This window comes from Crocuta crocuta, unplaced genomic scaffold, assembly GCF_008692635.1.
Source record: "Crocuta crocuta isolate KB4526 unplaced genomic scaffold, BGI_CrCroc_1.0 scaffold7, whole genome shotgun sequence".
NCBI classification, from domain to species: domain Eukaryota; kingdom Metazoa; phylum Chordata; class Mammalia; order Carnivora; family Hyaenidae; genus Crocuta; species Crocuta crocuta.
In genome coordinates, this window is record NW_027531904.1 from 7,635,890 (window position 1) to 7,652,151 (window position 16,262).

Genomic DNA, 16,262 nt, shown 5'->3' on the forward strand with positions numbered 1-16,262 from the left:
GGATGTGCTATGTCCTCACCCTTCCAGCAACCGCCCCGCCCCCACCCCGCCCCCTGCTGTGTTTTCCAAGGGATTCAGGCCTCTCTCCACCTTTTCCAAGAACAGATGCCACGGTGACCTCAGGAACCAGGAGCTGGGAGCCCTGGCCCCTCTGGAGGAAAGTGCAAACTAAGAGCCGGGTCCCAAGAATAGGGGTTTCTCTTGAGGTCCCTATTTAAAATGCCTTTATCTTTTCTTTCTTTTTTTTTTAAATTGCCTTTTTCTTATTAGAAAATGACATCACATTGTTAGAGAAAATAAAAAATATGCGTATTTATAATCCCATCTTAACTTTTGCATTTGTTTTTATTTCTGCCTTATCAGTTTCCAGTCCTTTACAGCTGCTTTTCCAACTGGACCCTTGTTCAGCTCATAGCTGAATACAATATGTTTTAATAACAACCGGAAATCGAATATTTCCATATGACAGACGTTATTCTCCCATTCATTCTCTTATGTAGGCTCACAACTCAAAATATCAGGATTCTCTGGAGGTTCAGAATGGTTGAGTAATTTCCCTAAGGCCACAGAGCTCTTTGCGGGTGGAGCCGGGATTCACTAAGGTGTGAGCAGCGCTACCTTGCTTCTGATTCTGTACCGTACTTTTTTCTACCTAACGTTATATCTGGGTATTTTCCATGTTTCTACATAGCCCTTAAATCCTCATTTTCAATCATTGTAATCATTTTCAAATCAACATAATTTACTTAAACCATTTCCTGTTTAACATTTAAAAAAAAATTTTTTTAATGTTTTATTTATTTCTGAGAGAGAGAGCGAGCGTGAGCAGGGGAGGGTCAGAGAGAGAGGGAGACACAGAATCTGAAGCAGCTCCAGGCTCTGAGCTGTNATCCCTGCTCTTCTTGACTGAACCCCCTGGCAATGTGATAGAAGAAAGCCAGTGACTGGAACCCAGAAGCTCTATAACTGAGTTGTTTGATCTTTCTTGGCCTCAGTACCCCCATCTGTCAAATGGGGGAGGGGGGTGTGTTTGCTTAAATCTCTGGAGACCCTGAGCCTGGCTAGATTTTATCTGTTGTTCCTCACAGGTTTATGTCACAGGTTTAGAGAGGAGACCTCCCTAAAGGCAAGAATTCTCAATTGCATTTCTGCTCCTGTTCAATTGTTTTATTTATTTATTGACTTTTGGTCCTTAGTCACACAGAATGGAACTGATCCCTCTCCACCCCCTCCCCCAAGGCAGTATCACCTGTTTGCATTTATTTATATTATCATTTCCGTCAGATTTAAACTTTTTCAGACAGAGTCTGGCTCTTCTCTGAATACCTCTTTCTTTTGGCTTTTGTCAGACCTTTCCAAGTTTGAACTGTTCACATGATAATTCTAAAGCGTCTTCTGACCCTTCTGTTACTTAGGTATCTTTTCATTAGGGACCTGGGTGCAGATGAATTCTTGAGCTAGTTCATTGTGTCCTGCACTGACCTTTTAAAATGCTCTTATTGTCGTATTTATTATTGCAAATTAAAATTGAGTTTTTAGTGCATGGATCCCCAAAAAAGAAAGTTAATATCTATATAATTGATTGTATGGAAAATGGGGCATAAGGATATGATAAAGCCACTTAAGTCAGTTCTAACTGGGAAAAGCCCCCATCCTCGTGAGAGCTCACGTGACAGAGGGCCAGCTGTACCATCGCTTCGTAGGTGGGCATGGTATTTGTGTGTGTGTGTGTGTGTGTGTGTGTGTGTGTAGCTTTTGCCTCTATTTTCTGTGAAGATGGGGACAGTTGATCATGCCTTTGATGTGTGAAGCCTGGTTCAGCCGCTCCTCGATGGGGCATTCATTTATGGAACTGGGCACCTCCACTGTTTCTCAGCCTCCCTTTTCCAGCTATAGCCCATGGCACACTGTGTGCACAATTCCTATTTTCCTCTGGGGCTTTCTGGTCCTTAGATCAATTTGCTTGGAATTTCTCCCTAGGACCCATGGTGCGTAGACAGGGCTGAATATTTTTTGTATCTGAGGAGGAGGGTAGGTTTTCTGCTTCCTGAGAAGCTCTTTGCCTACGATGGAGGCTTTGCAGGAGGGCTTTGAATATAATTTCCAAATGGGGTTGGGAGGGGTGGGGGGAGGCAGCTGAGGTGGGAAAGGGGGAGGGGATGGCAGGGAAAGGGTAGAAGGTTGTGGAGGGCAGGGAGGAGCACTGGGCAGCTGGAGGGTTTAGAGCCTGGAGATGGCACTTGACTCTGCTGGCGGGCGAGGGTGGTGGTGGTGATGGGCTCGCACGCGAGTGCGAGGAGCGGTCCGTTACGGGGAAACACCGTGGGTGCCAGCAAGCTGGGAAATGATCTTAAAAATGATCAGTGGCGCCCTGTGGGTGAGCAGTCCTGGCAGCCACTGTTACAGAGAGGTAGTAACAGTTGCAAATGGCGGAGAAGATGTAGCTGCTGTGGAACGGGCCGCTGGCTGAGACACGCGAGGGTCCCTAGAGAAGGACTTGAAGGGGAGGAGAAGGACCTACCGACCTGTGCTGAAGACGACCCGGAGAGGCCTAGGCTGCGGGGGTGGGGAGGGGTTCCCCGTCTCTCCGTGGGTGTGGAGTTTGTGTCGTGGGCCTGAGTGCCCTGTGCCTGACCACAGACTCACCCTCTCATCTCACGATGGCCTCTGGACAGGGCCCATGTGGAATGAGAGTAGGTGCACTGGGGAGGGCACCCAGCTGGGGCAGCTCTACCCAAGTCCCAAATTCCCCTTCCAATCAAACCAGAATCAGGAGTGGCTTCTCGTAGCCAGTAATCCTTTAATTGGTGTTCACTTACCCCGGCGCAGATGCGGCCACATCTCTAGTCCCTGCAGTGGCAGCCAGCATGGCCAGCTCATGAGAGAGGGAGAGCCTGGGATCTCNCAAGCCATCCAGGGCACTGCAGATTGGCTGGCGGGAAGGACAGCTTGCAGCAGAGGGCCTCACGGGAGGGCAGGCGAAGCCGAAATCCGGGGCTTTGCTGAGCTCAGGTCTGAGACCTTTGCAATGAGTGGAATCAAAAGCGGGAAGAACAGAAAGAAGAAACTGGACATGTGTTCGACTAACTTACGATGGTACTAATGAGTTGCCCTGAGAGGGGCCACAGGCCCGAGGGGCTCGGAAGCATGGAGTGGAAGCTGCCGTGGCTTCCCGAGGAAGGCCTCACTGACCTCTGAACTCAATCCCTGTGCCGTGGCTCGTGGAAAAGGCTACTTCAGCCCACGTCCACACAGGCGCCAAAAAGCAAAATAAGATCCTGACTAGAATGACGTTGATGATAGTTGTACTGAGCCCAGAAGAGCTCACGTGTGCAGCGTCATGTTCATGGCACAGTAGCTTAAGGCGGACACTGGCAAAGCGGACATGTTCACAGGACGGAGCGTCTGGCCCGGTGTAGGGCCCTCGGTGCCATTTCCTTCAAGGAGCCGTTGAAGGAACTCGAAGTTTCATCAAGAGAAGAGGTGCTCCATGGTCAGTCAAGGCTACGCGTCATCTCTGTGGCCTCAGAGGGCAGAACAGAATTGGACTCGATAAGAGGAAAATCCTCCTGAAAATGAAATGGGCTGCCTGGAGGCGTAGCGTATTCCCAGTGAGAGGTGGAGGGGATACTACACGATGACCCTGCTGACCCTCAGGGATCCCTGCCCCCCCGCCCTCTCCCTCATTTCCTCCCTTCCACACGGCTGGGGTCACATCTTCTGCCACTCAGGCGTAGGCCAGGGAGCCAGCTCTGACCCCCAGGACCTCCACTGTAGCCCTCAGGGGCTGGCATCTGGCCACTCTTGCGGGGCAGGCCTGGCTCTGACCCCGCTGCAGCTCTGGCCGTTGGTCTGTGTCTGCTCCAGGAGGCCAGAGCTTGCACTTTATAACCCAATCGTGGCAACTCATTACTGCTTGATAATGCGCCTGATTTCCTTCGAGCTCTTTTGAGATGCCAAGGCAGGGAGGGAAGGGAAAGACAGGATAAATACGTCCGGGAAAAGCAAACCTTTTGTCATCCTCATGGGCGGTGAGGAAGGAGGCTGGGCAGGGGAGGGCAGGGAGAGCTGACGGAGCAGAAGTTCGAGAGCCTTGGGAAGGACAAGGTACATTTCGAAGCAGAGGTTTGTATGACTCAGAGATGGTAGAGATAGCCTGTCTTCCTTCAAGGCTGAAGTTCTTGCCCGATGCTGCCACTTTGCCCTGCTGACCACTGCAGGTGAGGAGGGGGAAGGGGAGCTTGGAATCTTGTTTGGAACCTCGGCAGCAGGGAAAGGAAAAGGTCAGCTTGGGGAATTGGGAAAGGGTTGCCAAGCTGCCTGAGACCGGGCTCAGGTTGGACACCAGAAGCGTTGGCCGGCCTCGGAGCGAGAAGCCACGGCCAGATCCCTGGTTAGGAACCGGCAAGGCAGATTTAGTACAAGGTCAAGGGGCAAGTGAAAGGGGATCCCTGAGGAAAGCGTAGCTGCAGTTGAAGCTATTGTCCACCCCACGCTGTGCCTGTGTGTAGACGGGGATGGGGTGAGGTGGATAAAGATGCCAAGAAGAAACTCATGAGCAGTGGGGAGGAGTTGGGAGTCTAGAGTTGTCCTAAGGCAGAGGCAGGCCTAGTAGGTGGAAAGATAATAACAAAATGGCATTTTAGAGCTGGAGAAATTCCTCTGACTCGGTTCAAGGGATGGACATTTGATGCTAAAGGCAAGTGGGGGTGAAGGTCTTTGAGAGGATGGGGTCGGTGGACCCGCTGCCAGTGTGATGACTGAGTTCTCAGAAAGGCAGGGATGACGGCAGGGGACTGGAGCCATCACAGTGACACTCAGCGTGCGGTGGCCCGAACGCAGTAAGTTCAGGGGGAAGATGGTGAGGAACGTGGAATGGTATCTTGAGGGCTAATCAATGCTGGGTAACGTATGCTTTGGGCCCATGCTTCAGAGGAGAGCAGGTCGTTCTGTCTGACTTTTGTCAGTGTTGGAAGAAAGAGAGCTGAGTAGGCAGGGGAAGAGATGGAACTAAGTTGAAATGAAAGGTGTGTCCAAACCCTTCTAGACCTTGATGAGAGGGGCTAATATAGTCGGGCCAGAGGGTCCTGGGAGAGACCCTGGCCCTCTTTGACAGGGAGCAACTTGCCCAGTTATTGCTGAGCTAAACAGGTTGATTAATAGTCGCCCAAGGGGCACCCGGGTGGCTCAGTCAGTTAAGCACCCGACTCTTGATTTTGGCTCAGGTCACGATCTCATGTTGGTGAGATCGAGCCCCACGTCCGGCTCTGCGCTGTCACTATGGATCTTGCTCAGGACTCTCCCTCTCTCTTTGCCGCTTCTCCGCTTGCACTCTTCTCCTTCTCAAAATGAAAAAAAACCCAAAACTTAAAAAACCCAAAAAAACAGTAGCTCAAGATTTTCCTACCACAAGCACCCATTACTCTAGGGCCCTGGGAAGTTCAAAACGACTGGGGAAGAGGGTCCTGGCGCCACTAGCAGATTCCGGCAACACTTTATCAGTGGGCGCATCTCATAGCAAACCTTGGATTATGATTATTTCCAAATGCAAAACCATGGCGTGAGCTTCTCTGTGCTCTTTCGGCACCATGTGCAAACTTCTCTCAGAGGCTCTATCTTCCTTCCACTGGAGAGGTTCTCCAGGGTCCAGACTAGAACATTCATCCCTGTACCCTCAGCACCTGGCATGATGCCTGGCGTGCGGCAGTCAGCGTGTACTTCATAAACACTTGCTGAATGAACCCCTACGGCCTCCAGGATCACAAAGTAGACGCCTCGCCCCTCTTTCCAAAGGAGAAAGCTAAAACTCAGGGACGGGGAGCCATTGCCAAGGTCACATTCAGCGGGAGAGGAGAATTAGAATCTGAGTTTCTGGACTCCCAGCCTAGGACTTGCTTGACCCCACTCGACATGCTCTCTCTCTCTCCCCGGCTAGACTGTACGCTTAGAGAGGAAAGAGATCGTGCCTTTCTGCCCTCTCCACCCGTGGGTGTCCTGGCACCCCTTCCTCAGCTCTGCCCCCGTCCTCATGAAAGTCTTGCGTATTAAGTTGACAGATCACCTCAAGAAGCTGGAAAGACACCAGATGTCAGGAGCAGAACCCAAAACGGTTCAGACAAGAAGGAAAGGGAGTTCGAGATTAAGAAGATGAGCTTTAACTAGAAAAAGGCACAAGTTTGCCCTTAGGATAAAAAAAGACTTTACAAGCAGGAGTGGGAAAGACTTAGGTGAGCGGTGGTTCACGCTGAACACGTACAGGCACGGGGCCAATGAAATAATTTGGGTGCGGAAGGGCCGTTGCTGGGGCGTGGGGCACAAACCCAGAGCGGTGCTGATTCGGTCACGGGCTGCTGTGGGCGACCTCTGCGTGGGTCACATTTCCCAAAGGAAATTGATAGATTGGAGGGCCCCCGGGGTGGCTAGCGGTGCCATATCCGTGGTCCTGTGAGAGATGGGCTGGAGGGGAAGCCTAGGCCTCTCAGTGTACCAGGTGAAAGCTTCCGGAACTGGCTCTGCCTAATCGTTCATTTCCCCGTCTCCTTTACACTCGCGCAAGAAGCCCACCGGATTATTGTGTACCTCCACATCTTTGCCCATGCTAGCCCCTCCCTCGGGAATATTCTGTCTATCCCTCTCCCCTCCCCCACCAACAGTCAATGCGGTGGGCACCTATGCAGTTTTCAAAATCCTTCTCGAGCTTTACCACCTCGTGAGCTGTCCCAACCAAAGCCCCCCGCAGCCCACTCTTTGCTCTATACTTTTACAGTTCTATAATGGTGCGCTTCACCGGCACTGCGTTTTGCTTCTATGCCAGTCTCTCCTATTTGACAAAAGGTTTCTGGAAGCACAGAGCCTGTGGCTCCTGCCTGCAGCACATTGCCCTAGCCTGACCCATGGTGTTCACACAACTTAAACAAATGCCCCCAAACTCCCAGCAAGCTTCAAAATATGTGGAGGACCGTCTTACAGGTGGTCGAAGAGAGTTTAATACGTGCACCTGCAGAGTGCCAGCAGCAAGGATAAACGGGGGCGTGTGGTTGGGAGACGGATTCGGCCTCACTGGGGAAACGGCCTGAGTATTGGTGAGGACTCACATTCTACCAACAAAAGCCTCGTTTGGAGGGGCGTGAGCAGAACTTTGGGTACCCCGATTCCATGACATGTTTGAACTGCCAACCTGCAAGTTCAGAGACAAAGCTGCATCTTGGGAACACAGCGTGCCTGGAGGCCATCAGGACTCCGAGCCCCTGGCTTTTGCTTCTCTCCATCAGCTCTAGTCTCCCTCGCTGCAGACTGGCCTCCTCCACCAGGCAGGAAACATGGCTGCTGAAAGCGGAGACCTCCCAGCTCCCAGCTTTGCAGCACAGAGAGGCTGCTTTTCTCTCCCAATTCCAGTTGAAAGCATTTTGGTGAAGAACTCGGACTGGCACGGCTTGGGCATGATGCTTACCTCTGTGGTCGGGCAGTGGGTACCATGAATAGGCTGGCTTGAGTCAGCTGCCAGCCAGCTGAGGCCAGGGATGGGGTCAAGGAGGGAGGAAGCAGGCATTTGCAGTGGGAACCACACAGTGAGAGTGGGCGAAGGGCCGATTCCAGAAGGACTGGGAATGCACATGGATGCAGCTTCTAGGACAGAGGGGTGGCACCTCTTCGCTCCAACCTTCTTTATAAAATTTATTTTAATCTTTTAAAGTCTTTATTTTTGAGAAGGCGGGTGAGAGGGAGGGAGGGAGAGAGACAGAAAACAAGTGGGGGAGGGGAGGGGCGGAGAGAGAGGAAGACACAGAATCCGAATCAGGATCCAGGCTCTGGGCTGTCAGCACAGAGCCCTATGCTGGGCTGCAACTCATGAACCGTGAAATCATGACCGGAGCTGAAGCCCGAGGCTTGACCAACTGAGCCACCCAGGCGCCCCTCCTTTGCTCCAACTTTCTCATGATCATAGCCATCCAGCTCCAGTCACTTTCTGGATGCTTTCGTAGAAAAAGGAGAAAAACGACGGCCAAACGTTGGTCACCGCCAGTAGTCAGAACCAGGTTTAGGCGGCGCTTACTATCTTACCCTCAGAAGCCGCTGCCCGGGTTGGATTGTGTCCTGGGCGTCAGGACTCAGCCGTTCCCCACAGGTGCTGGGAAATCGAGGCTGCGTGGAGAAGGGGCCCCGGTCTTCTCCGAGCGCGTTTGGAGCCCTTCATCCGCGCTAGATAAGGGACGGGAACAGGAGACGCACCCAGGGGGCTCCGGCCTCCTGGGGTCACTCCTCGGAGCTGGGTGGGTCTAAGGGGCGGGCTAACAGCAGTCAGGGCCCCCCCAGGCCTCGGGCCAGGCCGCTCCCCCAGCTCCCTGGTGCGTCCGCACCTTCCACCGCGCGAAGGCCGCGGGGCCGGCGCTTGCACCCCGCGAGGGGGCGGCGGGAGCGGGGAAGGAAGGCTGGCAGGAAGNCCTGGGCGGGCTGGCCACAGGCCCTGGGAGGCTCCTCCTGTCCTGACCCCTCAGGGCCCGCGGGCCTCGGGCAGAGAGAGGAGCAGGGCCCACTGGCGGCGGTGGGGTGGCGGGAGAGGTCTCGCGGGACCCCAAAGGCCTCCCTTATCCCCCCTCCCTCCCTACCGGCCGGTCCCATCGGCACCCTCACCCCATAGCGGCTCCTCCCTGGCCTTGGATTCCACAGTGAGAGATAAGGGGATAAGGGACCGAGTGGCTGAAATTCCTCCCTGGCTAGAAGGGAGGGGAGAGCATTCACGGGGTGGGGGGCTCGGAGAGATAGGGGACCCTCGAGAGGGGCGGGGGACCGCTGGAGCAGTGGGGGTGGTAGGGAGTGNTTAAGGTTCTTCTTTCTGGGCAAATAGGTTCTTCCTCTGGGCCGGGAGCTGTGGTCACCACGGGATCTGGTGGGGCTGGTGAGGTGAAGGGGGGCGAGGGATGAGGTGGGGTGAGGTTGGCCTGTCTGAGGAGTCAGAGCTTGGGGTTCTGAGGGAGTCAGTTGCCCTGCCCAGATTGGGGGAGCGGGATGCCACGGGAGGGGAGCCCTCTGCTCCTCTGTCAAGAGTTAGAGGTGTGGCTGCTCTCTTTGTCCTCGGAGCTAGACTACAGACACAAAGACACGCAGAGAGTGGACAGGGAGGCAGGCGAGCACTAGGAGGCACACAGACACCCCGGGACACGTGTCCCGCCACGGAGACGGACATTTCCTGCCCCCTCTGGGCAGCTCAGTCTCCCTCCAACTCTGGAGCCTGTTTTCCAGAGGGAACCATGATGTTTGGCCGTCGGGACAGTGGCTGTGTCGCAGCCGCGGAACTTGTGGCTTGTTGTGGGTTATGCAGAAAGCAGCCGCTCCTCTGAGAGGCTGTCTGGGGATCTCTTGTCCTCCGTTCCTAAAACGGCACAAAAACAGGCATCAAGGACATTCAGGAAAAGTCCCAGGCACTTCCTCGTGAATTGGCTGAGTTCTCTTGACCTTGGAGCTGGAAAAGTTCAAGTGTAACCGGAACCGGTTTCTGCATAAAACTCGTCAAATGGTGTCACATGTCTGGGGCAGGGCTGAGAGCTGGCGTTGGTGACTGAGTCAGACTGGACAAGGCCCCTGGCTGCCAGGAAAGAATGCCCCTTCCTCCTAACCCCTGGCTCTGCGGAAAAGCCGGGATGAACCTGGGCCGTTTACTCCAGTCTGTGGGGGAAGCCGACTTCCTTGTAGGAGCGTCACACTTGTCTCCCACTTGCCACACTGACTTGCCTGGGCTTTGGCTCCTGCATCTGGCCTTTGTCAATATCGCAGAACAAACAGAAGAGACACAGCGAAGCCGGAGTGGCTTGAAAACCAGGCAGAATGGGGAAGGCAGTGGACTTGGACTCTTAGAGAAAAAGCCATCTTGATGGGAGACACATTTTAATTGCCTCAGTGATGAGCACAAAGCAGTGGGCCAGCCTGAGAACTGCAGATGGGATGGGGGTGGCTGGTCAAAGCCCCTCTGGACCTAAATGAGAATGCTCTTAAAAGAATTCTCTTTGCACCAAGCCCTTGTAGGAGGCAGGGCTGGGGCAGTGTGAGAGAAGGTTTTCGCGTCCAGGCCTGTGGGCTCTGTTGGGCCCCCGCCAGCAGGCTACAGACCCCCACAGGTCCTCAGGGACAAGGAGGGCCAGACTGATCTCACCTCTGGAAAAGTCTCTGGCCAAAGAGGGGAGAATGTGCATGTGAGTGGGGCTCTGTNGCGCCCCAAGCAAGGCCTGCCTCTTGCGTTCGAGCGGGCAGCCATACAGTCTTCTGTCCCTCAGAACAGCCTGACTGCCTGTGGGGATGGGAAGAGGGCCCGGGAAATGAAGGAGGAAGAGGGTCCCTTGAGGACTTGGCCAGCTGTCCTTGGCTCCAGCCCAGATGAGCCCTGACTATCCCAGAGTCCTGGCTGAGAGGCAAGTTCTGGTCCACTCACTCTTGCCTCCACCGTTTTCTGGGTCTCCCTCTATGCATGGAGCTCACGAGGCATCGTTCTCATGGGCCCTTGTGAGGATGGGCTGCCCCTGGGGACTGATAGACAGCTGGGCTGGGGGCTGGGCCACCAGGGGCTTTGGCCCAGGTCTAGAGCATAGCTCCCTGTGCATACCTGCCCTCCCCTGACCCCATGCCCTGAAGTGGTTTCCAGTTCGTAGTCAGCTCGAGGATATTTGCAATGGCCGCTAGGGTCAGAGGTCCAGCATGTGGACAGTCCTCCAGCCCCCAGGGCCTCATCCCTGTAGACGGGGCATGGGTAGCCTAGAGCAGGTGAGGGAGCTATAGTCTGGTGGGTTTAGTTATGACTAACTACCTTCTGAGGGACACTCAGAAGCTTTAGAAGTCTCTGTCCCCCCATTTCTTGGAGACTCTGGCTCAAGGGGGCTCAGAGGACCGGCAGAAGCTATGGTGTTTGCTACAGACAGCTCCGGAACACCTCTTCTGTCCTGCTGAGGTCCGGCAGGGCGTCTAAAGGCGTTCAGGGAAACTGAGGCACCAGGCTGGGACTTTCCAAGGGCCTTTCCATCGCAGAGTATGTGAAAGCCAAGAAGAATGGGAGGCCCCAGATTCCACAGTCAGTTCTCGTTCCCTCCAAGCTCGCTTTTCCTTCTTTACCAAGAGGCCTTTCCTTCCTGGGCCCTAAATTCCCGTCCTGTGAGATGACGGTGGCGTTAAGAACTCTTCCAGGCCTTTCCGCACCAGCGTTTGGTGCCCCTGATTCGGACCTCCTCACGGGCAGTAAAGGGAGGCTTTCCTGCCCGGGTGGGGCCCTAGGCCAAGCTCTGGCCCAGTCAGCAGGGCACGGGCAGCCCTGCCACCTTCTGAAGACGCGCTGCCTTCGTGGCACAGGATTCCTCCTGCCTGACCTGGCTGACAGTGTAGGGGTGAGGCCCGGGGAACGGAGGACAGGGAGCAGAGCAGCACAAGTGGTCCTAGAGAGAGCCAGGGAGGGGGTCCCCATAGTGGCTCCGTCCCTTATCTCCTTGCAGGTGGCATCTGTCCTTCTTGGAGTTAGAGAGCTGATTCTCTCCCTCTCCTTCCCAGGGAAGAAATCCAGACCCAACAGAGGACAAATGTCTCAATTACGAGGAGAAAGGCAAAGGAAGTTCATTGTCAGGAAAGGATGGACTTGGCCAGTGTCTTGGAACCGTGAGAGGTTCTGCCCACGCAGCCTCCAGAGGATTTTTAAAGCTCTGAGCAGAGGCAGCTGCATTCTCGCTCTTTCCATCTTTTCTGGAGCAGCAGCTTCCTCTGGGGGGCAGCACCCCTCCTGTTTGAGAGATGCACTTGGCTTCCCTATCTCTACCATCTCTCTCTCTCTCTGTGTCTCTCTCTGTCTCTCTTTCCCTTCCGCAAAACAGCTGTTGAATGCCTGCTGTCCGCTGAGCACTGTGCGGGGAGTATGGTCTGAAGGCTGGGGGCAGGGGGGGAGTGCAAAAGCAAGGAGGGAGGGCTTTCCAAGCAAGGAGGACAGAAGGATGGGGTCAGAGGCCAGGGGTGGACATGTCCATGGCAGTTAGGGACAGGGCTGGTTCCAGTGGAATGTGGCATTGGGAAGTAGAGAACCATGGTCATAGGGGGGGTGTGAGCAGGTCAGAGAAGGCCTTACGTGCCCAATTAAGGAGTTGAGACTCAGTGTAATACACAATGAGGGGGATCATTGCATTTTTTCAGGGAAGTGGTGTGAGATGAGGGGAGACGGAGAAGGGAGCTGAGGTGATGATCAGACATGGAGCCATGAGGGTCTAGACCAGAACGCAGCGGCAGGGATAGAGAGAAAGGAAGAAAACACGGCCAAGAATTGTTGACCGGCTGGCCTTGGGGCCTGGAGGAGAGGCAGGGGTCCAAAATGGCAGATTTACAGTTTGGAGTTTGGGGGTTGCCAGAGGTGGCCACAAACCCGGGAACCCAAGAGAGGAAGCCGTGTTTTGGGGTGGAGGCTGAGGTTGGGCTTTCGGTTATGAAGGGACAGGCCATCCATCAGTGGAGGGGGTCTGTGGCTGGAAACGCAGACACAAAGGCCGCAGAGCAGGCCGGGCTGCTGGTAAGGAAGGGAGAGCAATCCTCACAGGGGCAGCAGAGGCGGGTGAGTGTGGAGGGGGCGGTCCCCCCTGGACATGTCTGTGTTAGGAGAGGTGGAGGGAGAGGCGAGTGGGGTGATCTCCCCGGGTGGGTCCGCAGCCCCCAGCTAGTGTCCACGTTCAGCCGCCCCGGGGCCGGAGGGGTGATCAGGGCCCATAGACATAATGGGCCCTTGTGCTGGCCTGCCCGAGCCGGGTGTCTCCGGGCTCCTGCTGAATTACGTGCTTTGTTTCCACTTCTTCTCTCTTCCAGCTGGTTTGCCTTGTGTGGCCCCTTTAACCATACCTTAACCTATTAATGGGTGTCCTCCAAGCCACCTGCCTCCTTCCCAACGTGTTAGCAAATTTCTAGGAATGAGGGCTCTTCTCCCCCAAAAAGCCAAAGGTCGAAGCGGGAGCTGCCCCCAGGCTGGTGTGCTGCGGGGTGGGGACACTGTGAGCCCCTCTCTTGGGGGCAGTGACCCAAGTGGCCTGGGACACATTTTTCTCTCAAAGTGCAGGCCCACGGGGGCTTCCTTTCTGCCTAACCATTTCCCTGGACTTCGCTGCATTTAACGAGCTCTCCGTTTCAGATACATTGGTGCCCGGTGGTGAGGCCACTTGCTAACTGGAGCAGGCCGACTAAGACAGCTGGTCCCTTTTAATAGAAAGGCCTCTGGGCCCCAGATGGTGGCCAATTAATACTCTGCAAACTGTTGTTGGTTTTGCCTCCTCTCCTTGCTTTCCTGGCCTAATGATTCCATTTGCTGTTTTCGCTTAGCTTATCAAGCAGCCGGTTGTCTCACCCCAGCTCTGGAAGGTAAACGCACCTTGCATTACATTTCTCTGACTGCTGTTTTCTCTCGGGGCTGGGCACTGAAGGGCCTCCGGGTGACTGCTTGCGCACTAATGGGGCTGCATGGGGTGACGGGAGGGCCGGAGGGCGGGAATGGGGGAGGGCGGGAAGCGGCGAGGGCACTCACGTGAGCATATGTCTCACAGGAGCCAGAGTTGACGCCTGCATGGACCACCGAAAGGCTCCCGGGGACCCAGAAATAAACAAGGCTTCCCCAAATGCCTGTGACTGTGTCTCTGTGCTCCCCGGCAGAGGCGCCATGGGGCCAGAACACGTGACCCACTGCCCAATCCTAGGTGTCTGTGGTGTTCGTAATCCCTTGTCTAGATTTGACACCTTATTGTCTCTCTTCTGACCATGGCTAATGCCTTCAACGTTTCCCTCTCACTCTCTTCTCCTTCTCCCACCTCTTCCTCCAATCTCCCTCCTCTTTGGCTCCATTCCCGCGAGACTATGAACCCTCTGAGGTCAAGGAATACCGTGTTCGCATATTCCTGCCTTCGCATGCTCTCTGAATCTGCTCCAGAGCCAGGCAGGACCTGGGCAGGCTCACAGTCTGGGTTTACCCATTGGATGCCTGATCTCTTGCCTCCCGAGCTGGGCACAGCTTTGTCCCGCGGGCTGCACTGACTTCTATCATAAAAGTCAGAACATTTCCTGGATATTCCCACCACTTGGGCCTCATCCCAGACTCCGATAGACCTGGGGAGAGTTGCCTATGGTTTCTTTACACAAAGAAAGATTCGGAGAAGCCAACTTGGTCTCTGAATAGCTGATCATGTCTACAGACACGATTCGCGCCTACCCTGTATGTTTCCTTCGACATAGGAGATCACCGAGGACCCTTTGTTCTGGGTTGGTGGATGGTCTGGAGGGGTGGGGGAGAGGGTATCACAACCAATTCAGAGGTGAGTGGTGGATGCTCAGAGAGAAGGGATCTGGGAAGTTTATTTAAGGCAAGGTAAAGAACCAAGTCTAAGGGCACGGTTAGGTTCCTTTGCACATTGTCAAAGCCAACGATCTTGGTATTCTTCAGAGACTCGTGATGAGACTGTGCTCTCCTTATGAAGTCACAGAGTTGGAAAGGCTTGGAGGTGTCAGGGAGGGACCAGACTGTTTCCAGATGTGTAGACTTCTGGCTTTCCAGGAGACTGGAAATAGCTCTGCACAGAGTCCGTCCAAGTGGTCTGGAGGACAGGGACAGAAAGCGGGTGGACCGTGACCACGTATGCAGCGACTTTCCCTGTCTCCCCTAATGCACCCCAGTCCCCCCCGCCCAGAGGGTGTTCATCTAGTCATGCCTTTTAGCGGTTATGTATGATTTTCCAATGTAAGCATTTTCTATAATATAGCCTAGAACCTAGTGGCTTTGGGACGATGAGTGTTCTTGCCCACTCAAGAAAAGTAGTGAATCAAATCTCTACCTGTTACTGAATATCTAGCGGGAACACTCGTCTCTGCAAATTTCCCTGAGGCATATTTTCCTCATCTTCTCTTTCCAGTAGCTTATTTCCTTAGACTTGCCCAAGTAGCTTGGTCCTTAAGAGCCTAAGCTGAGCATGAGATCCGGGCTCACGCTCCTTAGTAAGATAGGATTTGAGCTATGTGGGGAGGGCATAATTAGGGATGTTTTAAATTAGCTGCAAAAGCATAGAAGTCCGATTCCTTTTGGCACGGCAGTTTCCTCTGGAAACGGTTGGTTGGGATTCGGTATTCCCCAGGCAGAAATACGCAGTTAGTGTGAGAGCAGCAAGAAATGCTTTCAGATGCTATATCTCCTGAGTGTCAGGGGGTTGGAGGACCCTCTGCTTCTGAGTGGGCTGAAGGCAAAGGCAGAGAGCGACAGAGGGGGTTCTAGATGAGAGCGACACACGGGGTGTCAGGGAACCCTGACTGCAAGTGTTCAAGTAAGTGTTCAGGTGTGTGAGAGCTTAGGGTCCCCTTTCTGGGCTGTCTTGGTGGGGGAGGGCTCCTGTCAGCTCCCCAGGGGGCCAGGCATCTGCATTCCCATGTTGGTCCAGAAGTCTTACCTGATTCTAGACGCTCTTCCGGGCTATCACCTTTCTCCCCAAACTCAAGTCCAGAATGTCACCCACAGAAATGATGAGTTGAATGTGGAAGCCCTCTCCACAAAACTCTTCGTTGTGTTCCCACGCACCCTCCCCTGCCCCTGGCGGAGAGGGGGAGAGGTCGGGAGCAGATGCACATTGCCTGGGTGGCCACCCCTCCTCCGAGGCACAGAGAAAGGCAGCTTTGAATGTTCTGTCTGTCTGTCTCCAGTTGCCCCTGCTTCTCTTCACTTCTCCCTTCACGGTCCCCATGGCTGCTCACCACAGGGTGTGTGAGTGGGGAGGGGGTGGGGGAGGGCTGGGCACGGCTTGTGCGTCACACAACCTGGCTGTGTGGTTACGCTTCATGCCTAGGGACGCATTGCGTCTCTGCTGGCCCGTGAAAGGGTTTGGCATGGTGGTTTGCTTCCTGTGCCCAGGAAGGAGAGGACCATACATGCTTAGCCATGTCGGTGAGTCTGTGCTAGGCTCAGCCAGCCCGCAGATGCCCTTGAATTCTGGGAGGCGGACTGTCCCTATGGAACTAAAAGTCGTGGCTTTTGCAGGAACGGACCTGTTTGTGGTTTGGCAGTCGTGCTGGTCGGTCTTGGAGCTGGCCGCCATGTATTCACCTGAGCATGTGGTATCCGGGGATGATCCAAGAGCAGACTCTCTTTCCTGAGACCCCTCTGAATTAGAGTCTACCTTTGGGTCTAGACCCCTGGCGTTGGCTGGCTTATTCTTTCTCTACTGTGGTCTTTGCTCATAAGTTCAGGGCCTTTTCTTCTGAGCCCAAACTTTAGGAGAGGCCCCTGA

General features: G+C 54.4%; 1 protein-coding gene across 1 annotated transcript in view; it reads left to right on the top strand.

Moving 5' to 3' along the window:
* Nucleotides 1-4,160: 4,160 nt before the first annotated feature.
* ALPK3 (alpha kinase 3) overlaps nucleotides 4,161-16,262 on the top strand; it is a 51,392-nt gene continuing 39,290 nt past the window's right edge. The window contains 2 exon segments of the mRNA XM_077774291.1: nucleotides 4,161-4,220; nucleotides 13,324-13,362. Coding sequence (XP_077630417.1) covers nucleotides 4,189-4,220; nucleotides 13,324-13,362 — 71 coding nt within the window. The 5' untranslated portion in view covers nucleotides 4,161-4,188.